General features: G+C 39.4%; 1 protein-coding gene across 3 annotated transcripts in view; it reads left to right on the plus strand.

Annotated features, from left to right (window-relative positions):
- The window catches only part of LOC109297450 (2'-5'-oligoadenylate synthase 1-like), a 21,792-nt gene that overhangs the window by 4,561 nt on the left and 6,778 nt on the right, over positions 1-10,453 (plus strand). For all 3 annotated transcript variants that reach the window (XM_019517201.1, XM_019517202.1, XM_019517203.1), the window contains 4 exons: positions 811-1,001; positions 2,671-2,831; positions 4,222-4,346; positions 5,503-5,692. In XM_019517201.1, coding sequence (XP_019372746.1) covers positions 811-1,001; positions 2,671-2,831; positions 4,222-4,346; positions 5,503-5,692 — 667 coding nt within the window. The remainder of the gene's footprint in view (positions 1-810; positions 1,002-2,670; positions 2,832-4,221; positions 4,347-5,502; positions 5,693-10,453) is intronic.

The raw sequence follows: 10,453 nt of genomic DNA on the forward strand, positions 1-10,453 counted from the left end.
TTGATCTCTTTTTTTTTTTTTACCTCAAGCTTATAGAATAGCTATATGTGTATGCAGGCTCATAATATGTCAGCGGTTCCCAACCTTAGGTTGCGACCCAAATGAAGGTCATGGGGGCAATGCCAGTGGCGCCACACACAAAAGACAACTCATGCTGTGTGCTGGGAGCTCCCTCACCCCTGCCCCCGGGCTGCCACCACTGCCACTACTGCACTCCTCTTCCAGCAGTGGGTCACGGCAAAAAAAGGTTGGGAACCACTGTAATATATGTATCAGGTTCTTCCATTTTATCCTGTGCAAATGGGTTCCTAAGCATCTTTGAGGGAGAAAACATCGAGTGCAAGGATTTCCAGTGTCTGAACACACTTGTGCAAATAAGCAAAACATTCAAGAAGTGTGCTGTGTTCAGCAGGCCATCTTCTTGTCTCCCAGCCTACTTTACGAAGTAACTAAACAATTCAAAGGCTGCATTGGAAAGTAAATGCCCCCTAGGTCTGGCCAAATCAAAATGCTTAACCCCCTTAAATCAGAAGCAGTAAGATGAATCAGTAATAAATAAAAACCTGATTTACTGCACAAGCATGTGATTAAAAACTGAAACTTTATAAATCTGATCAATGTGTAATTGATCATGTGTTGCCATGAATAGGCCAGCTAAAGAATATGCAAGATTGTACAGGAGACTTTCTTAGCATCTCCCCACAGGAGATAAATTCAACTTAATTTGGAAAAGTGATATGAGAGACCAAGAAATGAGAGATTATTTCTAGTAAATATTAATGATCAAACTTGAATTTTTTTTCTCTTCAGCTCAAATGTCCACTGGGTTTCCACCTGGGAACATCTTGGAGTATAGAACCCCACAAGAACTACAAGCATTTGTGCAAGAAAAGCTTCGACCTATCTCAGGCCCTGTGAGCATTGTCTGTGCTGTAGAAATAGAGGCAATTATTAGTGTGATCAAGGAATACTTCCCATTACCAGTAACTCGTCTAATCAAGGTAACCATTTTTGGGCTCTAAGAGTGTTTATAGATGTGATCGGGGGGGGGCGCTTTAAGTAGTCATCTGCGCTAGTTAACATGCCCAAGCTTCACATGTATCAGTGTCTTCACACTGAAAAATGGCGACGGGTGCTTTGAACTAAAGCTCATTGAATGAGCTTCAGTTTAAAGCACCTTACCACTATTTTTCAGTGCGGGGATGCTAATAAGGTGACGCTGGAGTCTGCTGGAGCAAGTTAATTTCTGCTCTCCAGCAGACACGATTAATCGATTTACAGCATGTTGGAGTAGCCTCGCTGTGCATCTATAAGAGTCCTAAGAGAAGAAATAATAGTAGTTTCTTCTCTTGTTCCATTGCAACCTATATAAATGTCTCATAAGCTCATCTTGCATTGGCAGAGTCCAGTGAGAGAGAGTTTATAAATGCTGAACTTCCTCGTGGCTTAGATTTAACGACTAACCCTGAGCCGTATTTGAATGTTCTGCATTTTGCTAGGGTTTGATCTTTTTTTAGAAGACTAGTACTGAAAGACAGAATCCATAAGTTTCTTGTCTCTGAAGTGCATTTGGCATGTTATGCCTTCTCCCTGATAATTGCAGTGGCTCTTTTAGAACATCTGTTTAATTGGACACATTTGTTTTCATACCATTTTATATAAAGCACCTTACTGGCCCATTTAATATTCTGAAAACTGCTGAAATGACTTCCATCGAGACTGAAGCCCATTATATCCCTGCAGGACTGGTATAGCACAGACAGAACCTGTACCAACTTCCTCAGCCCAACCTGCCTCTGTTCTGGTATGCAGAGGCCATTTCTGGCAGGGCAGGGTAGAGGACATACAGCCTCCATGCCTGTTCCACCCAAAGCTTCTCTTCTAGCATTAGTGGTGATTTTTGACACAGGCATCTGCCTATGAAGAAATGGACTTAGTTTGTCTACGAATTATAGACAACTTTTAGTGGCAGAAGGGCCAATCTACTGTTATAAAAATGCTCATTTGGTACCAAATGCACAAGGACAAGGTCATTGCCATGAGTTAAGGTTTGCTTAGTTGGGCATCTTAAGCTTCACTGCAGGGTTTGTAGTGGGGAATACATCTCAAGCATAAATCTATGTCTTCATGGATAGACATGTCTCCTTTAAAATATATTTGATAAAAACAGGAGAAGTTATTTGTCATATAATACAGGATGCAATTTTGTTGGGTAGTAAGTTGAATAGAGTGACTAAGAAGCACCTCTGTTAGAAAATTAAATATATTTGATACCCAATTTCATCAAGGCTCTGGCTGTCTCTTCCTACTCTTAAAGGCAGCTCAGCATAAGTGGAGACTATAAATAAGGCCACACCATATTCAAAACTTCACCCAGCAAACCATGATGTGGTCTTGCGATGTAGGGATTGAACCCAATCCCTCTATCCCTAAGGTAGAAACAGACAATGATGCTTTAAACTCTGTTAATAACCCAAAACCATTTAGAAAGACCTCTGTATGGGGCGCAAATTCTATTGCATTTTTGTAACATGAGGCAATAAACTGCTTTCATGTAGCTGGGCAAGAGAAGTTAAAGGTCATCCAAAGCCTGGTTAGCCAGCAAAAGGGAAATGTTTTGCCAAGAGGGGAAAGTATTAGTCATCTTTCTGGCAATCTCTTATATTACAGGGAGGCTTGTATATAAAAGGAACGGATACTCAAGTCTGGTCAGAAGTTGATATAGTGCTGTTTAGTGAAGCCTTTGAAAATCTGGACGACTGCAAAAAGAAATTGCCAGAAGTTATAGATGATTTAGGAAAAAGACTGAAGAAGTCTTCATGGGCCAGCAGGTTTGAATCCAAATGGTTGGATATAGTCTCTGTATCAGGAATTTTTCTTATGCTGGATGTCACACTGCCATCTCAGGATGAGCTTTACAAGTCTGCCTACTCCACCGCAGTAAAATTGCAACATAACAGCCAAAATAGAAAACTGGCACAGGATGATGCTGTGCTTTCCAATAAAGCCATAGTTAAAATCCCCATTAAAGACTTAAATGGTATCTTGTCAGAACCACAATGATTACCCTTTTCTCCCACCTGCATCCCCCACTCTCTTACTTTTGTAGTGTGATGGTAGACAGCTGAACTGGACTCAATGCAGATGGCTTTTCAATACTGGGAAGTATTGCCCTTCCCCCCACTTTATTGACTACTAATGGGCTAAGTAAGCTCTATTCAAGGTAGAAACAAATACCCAAGTATCTTTTTTTTTTTAGCTTTTGCCTTATTGTGATCCCTGGTGATCCATAAGGACAACTCCTGAAGGCTTAAGGGGAATCTTGTGTCTCCTAGCTAGGAAAGACTGTGTTGTGGAAATACGATCTCTAGACTCTGAGTTTCTGGAAGTAAAGCATGAAAACCAAAGGGTGCCTCATCATGAATTTCTCCTCAATGGCAATCCAGCCTAATTCGAAATAAAACATTTTAAAGGGTCCTGTTTTTCTTGGCCAGCTTGGTTCACATTTAATCTTTATTTAACCCTGTTCCATTCTGGAAACTACTAAAATATTCCTTTTGAGTAACAGATTGTGAAATTGCAGATAGATCTCCTCCAAACTTGGAATTACTGCTTCTTGGGACTTTTCTGTGTTCAGAGAAACGGTTTCATTCCAATTAGGAAAAAAAAATCATGAGGAACAGAAATTCTGTAGACTTTGTTTTGGAAATAATAACACTTGGCTCAGGTTAACTGTTTGTTTGTCTGTCTCTCTCTTTTTTTTTTCTCACATTTTCCAAGACATTTACTAAATATAGTGTGGTTTTATTTTTGTTACTATTTTTCTGCTTTCATATCGTCATCATATTGCTTTGATTCTTCCTGTTGGGCATATATTGTATTCCATAATCTTCTTTCATGTATTGTGTTTATATAAATGCACATTCATTTACTTGATTTTTTTTATACTTCATTTCTTCTTTCTCCACCCAACATTTTTTCCCTTGTTTCAGTCTCTTTCTCTTTACTCATTCACTCAAATATTTTGCCTTTTCTCCTTTTCAACTTTCTCCTTTCTTTTGGATGTATGTGTTTTTTTTTTTTTTTTTTTTTTCCATGTGCATTAAGAGAGACTTTCCAGTCATTTGTCTACATGCACAATTCTGTATAGCTGAACCCTTACATGCTACCGCCCCTCCATATTATGGTTAAGTAATGTTTTATTAAAAATGCTTATGTTAGGATAACGATGAAGAAAAGGACCCAGTTCTCCTTACGATTTAATTTCAAGTGCTGTAAGAATCTCCACAGTCACTCATTTGATATCATGCCCTGTTATGAAATGCTGGGGCCTGCGCCATCGACAAGTAAGTGTTCAATGTTTTCCTTTAGTAAGGAACTTTCTTTTCTGGTGTGATTACCTACAACCAGTTATGCTCCTCATACGTTTGAATACATTCAACCTTTACCCAGCAAAGTCATGTTGTAGGACTACTTCAGTCTTGACAGCTACAGTATTTGGTTTTGAGGGACATAATCCTTTTGCCTTGTCACATACTAATTATAGTGAAGCTTTTTGATTCCATATTTATATGATATGATATGATATGATATGATGCACCTGTCCAGCCCCAGAAAACACACTCACATGGGGCAGAGGTATTGCCACGCTTAAACATCCTCTTGTATATGGTGTACTTAGCTGCAAGTTTATGAGATTTCTTTTAACTGGTGTCATACCATACTGTATGTGACGTACTATGCAATACCATACTATACTAATTTCATACCGTTCTATATGTGACATCTCTTTTTGACAACTTCCATGTGTGAAAACCATTAATCTTGACTTAGTGCAAAAGGTTTGATTATGATGCAGGGAGTAATTCCTCACAGTGATGGCTGTCACATATATAAATCAGGTTCTTATGCAGACAAGTAGATAGTTCTACAGCTGACTGCATAAACGTTAGCCATACAAAGTCAGACAAATGATGTATGCACCAGGCATTCATTTGGCCACTCATGCATGTATTGAAAGATTTTGGCTTAAGCTGGTAGGAAAAAAAAAAAAAAGGTACATTTATGATTTTCTGTTTTGTAGACAGGTTATGCAATGATTTAAAATGACAGAAAAATCAGATTATAACTCAGTAGAAAGTATTATTTTAACTCCATATGTGCAGGTACATAATTGCTGTCAATCAAAGGCCATATATTGAGCAGTTTTGCAATATGTTAAGGTGAACAAAGCAGATTTAGCATAATCCTCATACATAAGAGATTAGATTGGTTACACATAATATTTTTTAAATAATGTTTCTGGGTTTAATGTGTTTTTATCTGACTTGAAGTAAATTTAATTTAATTTGGATATAGGAGAGCTCTGTTAATGTTATTGGCTTGTATGATATATGAAAGGACTTCATAGTAGATTTTTCAGCTTCACTGTTAAATCTGATGAAACAAAATAGTAGGGAAGAAAGAATAATTGTGGCATTCTGTATCTTTTGGGGTTTACAGGTTTAAAATGGAGCTTTTACCACAAGCTCTATCTCTGCCACGATGCTGACAAAATCCAGCTGTACACGATGTCTCTGCTGCCATACCAGGTTGAGTTTATCAAGGAATCCACTGTGCAGGTGAAGGATCTGATGCGCTTGGTTAAGTATTGGTTCAGGACTTCCTTTGCTATGCCAACAGAACAAAATAGGTATGTACTAACAGCTGAATAATAGGTAGGCCTTTCCCTTCTTTTAACTCCCCTTTTTTAATGAACAGCAAAGTACAGTAAAACGGATCTTATATGATGCACAAGATACCTATATCATGTTTCACCATGACATATTAATGACTGTTTTATATCCAGCCCAGACTGTGATATGATTATACAGCATCTCACACCAAGATGAGGGAGGAGGGGAAAATAAAATACTCCACAGCTATGTTAGGACCATTAATATACAGCCTTGCGGTTCTGTTATGGTTAAGGTTATTCACTGGCATAAAAGACCCCCTATCTCTGAGGCCTGTGAGACAGATTTAACAAATGCATGATTGGGATTTTTTAACACTATTTCTGAAGTCCTTTCAGCCAAACAGAATAGCAATGTGTAAAGCAAATATGGTTGACTAGGCTAAGCTTTCTGAAATATGGGACTTGTACTGACTTATTTTAAACCAGTAAACAGAGCAATTAGTTTAGTATGTAAGAGGTACTCTAGAAAGCAAAGCAAGAGAAGGGTGACTTCTGGATCAGACCCACTGGATCTTGAGTTCAGTTGCCAAATATTCCCTAGTGTTCCTTTATGACCTGGGGCAAGCTACTTTAAATTTATTTATAAAATGAGAATATAATATAATCTTGTTTATAAAATGAGCTATGATAATATGCTCCTCTATAAGGACCTTTTGAGGATAAATTAACATATTCACCCCAGGTTAGATTCCTTAGATAGCTCCCACTTCTGTACTTCTGTCTCCACTGACTTTGAGGTGATTCTTTGCCTTCTCTTTTTCTCCTGTTTTTTTTCAGAAATAAGTCTCTGACATCCATTTAGATTCTTTTAAAAGAGCTTAATTTTGTTCTTACTCTACAAAGCCAATTTTTACAGGAGGGGTGTGCAAAGCAGGCTGTATTTGATTTAGATTTGGATTCAACCTGATTTGGGGGACAGTGATTCGATTAGCTGATTCAGATTACTGTCCCGATTTGATTAGGCCAAATCCAAATCTGAAGATTCAATTCTGATTCAGAGAACCAGCAATTCGACTATAGACACAGCTTTAAATGTTTTTTCTACATATCTTGAGGTACCAGGCATGACTCGTGAACGCTGAGATGGTGGGGTGGATGCAGCATCCTACTGGAGCGCAGCTGGGGTGGGGGTGGGGGTGGTGCTGCATGCTTGCTGCGGATCCGGGAATGGACCGGAAGTACTTCTGGTCCACTTCCAGGTCCACCGCTGAGCATGCAGAGGACTTCTCCCCCTCCCCCCCATGCTCCTCTGGCTCAGCGATCGGCCATGGGGGGGATCCTGGGTGCCCCCCCAGACCCAGGAGGCACCAGTTGCCAAGCCGGGAGGGCAGGGGGTCCCCTGCGCGCTCTGCAGTAGACCCGGGAGTGGACTGGAAGTGCTTCTGATCCACTTCTGGGTTCACCACCGAGCGCGTTGGGGACTCCCTGTGCTCCTGTGAGATGCTCTATCTGCCCCACCATCTCAGTGTTCACAAACTGTCTGGTACCTCGAGGTATGTAGAAAAAAACATATAAAACTGTGTCTACATCCAAATCATCGAATCTCTCTGAATCTCTGAAATGAATCGGAGGCTTCCAATTCCATTCAGAGAGTTTAATGGGTCTTCTGATTCAATTTGGATTCAGAGATTCAGCTGCCAAATCGGGCCTAATCTCCTCTGAATTGAATCAGTGACTGAAGCTTTACACAGCCCTACTTTGTAATAGTTTTATATTTTCTAAAACCCTGTATTTTTCCCCTTTCAGTCCACTTTAGTAGAGCAGTTAAATGAAGAAGTATATAACACTATATAATATCATTAAAGTAGAAGCAATTTGGTGTTCTAATTGCTGCTGATCTCCTGTTCTGAGATGTGATCCACACAAATGATCCATTTCCAAGCTTGTGATTCATTCAGAAAAATCCCAGCAATCGTACTGTTTTCTGATACAACAGCTAAGGATTTTGTCATACCGTATCACACAGTATACTGTGAGGGGTAAGAAGAACAACAGTCAGAGACATCTCATGTGCAGTGATCTAGTCACTGCATTAAATAATTTAATCAATTTCAGCACAAGTTTATGTTCCCAGAAACTCGCACAAATTTAGCAGGTAATAGCAGAACTCTGACTCATAGTTAGCGACTCTTAGTTATGTGGGCATATGGACTGGATTTGCTTCTAGGTTTTCACTTGCAGGAAAAATACTGTGAAGGAAGGCACACCAACAGCCATATCACCAGCTTCCTCAAATGAAAAAGTGGGGAGGAGGGTGCTCCTGGTAATAGAGGAACTATGACCATGACCTTTTTAGTGGTTTGAGGTGTTTCCTCTGCAGCCTACTGAGACGCATCTTTTATGAAGACCTCATTGGAAACTAAGGCTGTTTTCTCCAAGAAAGCTAAATACTCTTCCTCTTTCTGCTAGTTGCCGGAGCCCATGCTGGTGCAGAGAGGTGCATATGACATTTTCTTGCAGTTATGAGGGTACTGGTAGGAAATCTGGTCCCCAAGTCTTGTGTGGATCTGAGAATAAGCTGCACATGCTGAATCAAGTGATGATACATAAGTGAAGGGTTCTGTGCATCTTGTATGTGGTGGAGAAAGTCACCAAAAAGTGATGAGGTGAAAAAAATGGTGAATATCACAGTGCTGTTTGTTTGATGTATTACATTAGGAAGGGTATACAATAGATGATCTGGCAGGTTTCTACTATCTCTGTATGTTACGTTTCACAAGAGAATGACCTTTCCTTGACATTGAGAGGAAGTGATTGTTTTGATAGTGACGAATTCCTTGCCATATCAAATCACTGCTCTTGCTTTGGTGGATTCAAATTCCCTTCATGTTTGCAGGAGGTGAAAGCCATTTTCATTAAATTATTTAAAGTTATTGTTTATCATAGATGCTTAGGAAATAATTTCCACCTAATAATTTATTTATGCTGTAATAAATGTCCCATTTATGTTGAAGATGAATCAATTTAAGAAAAATGTATACAGAACAGTATTGTGCTTGCTGTATGCATTATGATTCAGATGTGCACTCTGTTCTGCATAGTGAATCATATGAAACAACATCCTATATGAAAGGCCAGCACTCACTAAGTCTACCACCCACTGTGATGGGAAATTAACCCTCTCATTAAAAAGTATACACAATGCCTAGATCCATTTGGATATCAAAAAAAGTTCCATTTACATCAGTAAGACTCTTTCTCTCACTTTCATTAGGTTTCAGATGATGCCCTTTGTTATGAACTCAGTATTTTGAAGTGTTTGTGGAATGTCTTGCATGTTTTCTCAAATCCATGTTACTAGTATGGTGTGTGGTCTCTGTGCATAGGTAGTGCTTAGCATCATTATGTTTATGTGTATTAAGGTGGCAGCAGGGGTTTAAGGTGATATGTGAAGGTGGGAGAGATTGACTGTAGGACCATGTGTGGGGACTGGACTTGCTCCACGGGACTAAATAAGTGGAAACAGCTTCACTACCCATGAGGATATTCTACGATGGGTGTTTTCAGGTTTTCCTTTTGGAACAGGTAAGAATCCACTGGGCCAAGGAGACCCTCTAATCCACACAAGGATAGTCAAAAGATTAGTTATTAGGGCCTTTACTAGTGATGTGGGAAGCCAAGATTTAAATTCTGTTTGGATTTTGGTCTCTCACATCACATGGGCTAATTGCTGGGCTATTCTGGGATGTCTTTCTCTCACCAAATAATTCATCCTGGATTGAAGAAATCTTGTTGTTCAAACTGGTATATATGCTCCAACAATTCACTTGCTTGGATTGGAATTTTCTAACAAAACAATATAAATAATTGAAACATTCTCAGCCAGCTCTAATTGTGGCTTTTTAGCCCCCAGGGAATTTATACTGGAGAGTATATGACATTTCCTTTTCTTTGATATATTTTTTATCTTTTGGAAATGTTTTAAGGAACCCTATTTTGTCATATTTGCACACTATCAAAGGGTGCCTATACACATGCTCTGATGTTTTCTAATTAGTGTGTTTTAGAGCAGACTCAATTAACTGAGTCTGCTGGAGCATTTCAATTAGACACTCCTGTGTGCTGCAGCATGATGTATATTCAGTGTCCCGTGTTTCAAAATGGTAGCAAGGACACTAATTAAAACTTGTTAAATGAGCTTTAGTTAAAGTGCTCCCATGGCCATTTTAAAATGCAGAACACAAATACACATGATGCTGCAGCATTTTAATTAAAGCAGCTCTGCAGGAGCACTTGTAGACACCCAAAGATGTTTAAGCATCAAAAGAATGAGGTTCTGGAGCAATCTTAAAACAAACTAGTTTTAATCTGGGCCTAAATGATTTTATGGGAAGATTATGTGACATGGTTGCCTATAATAGGAAGGGACTGGACTCCATAACCTCAGATGTCCCTTTTAGTTCTGGATTCCTAATTTTTCCAAGATGTCTGATTCTCCCTCTTAGGCTATGTATAGATTAAATGAGGGGCAAGTGTGCATCATGCTTTAAAGTGGGTTAAATGCTTTTGCATTGATTCAGTGATGTTGGTGTTTGCACGTGTCAGCAGCGCACTGTGCAGTAATTCCAGTCACTGTTGCAAATTTGGTGGTGTAAAGCGCCTTAAATGACTTGGGGCACAGCAAACTAAAACTCCTCTGAGGAGATTTAGTTTGCTTCCCTACAGCTGTGGAGTGAAGCACCGGGCTCCATGCAGCTCAGGGACTCTGCAGGAAGC

This window comes from Gavialis gangeticus, unplaced genomic scaffold (genome assembly GCF_001723915.1).
Source record: "Gavialis gangeticus isolate Ggan-Ray unplaced genomic scaffold, GavGan_comp1, whole genome shotgun sequence".
NCBI classification, from domain to species: Eukaryota; Metazoa; Chordata; order Crocodylia; family Gavialidae; genus Gavialis; species Gavialis gangeticus.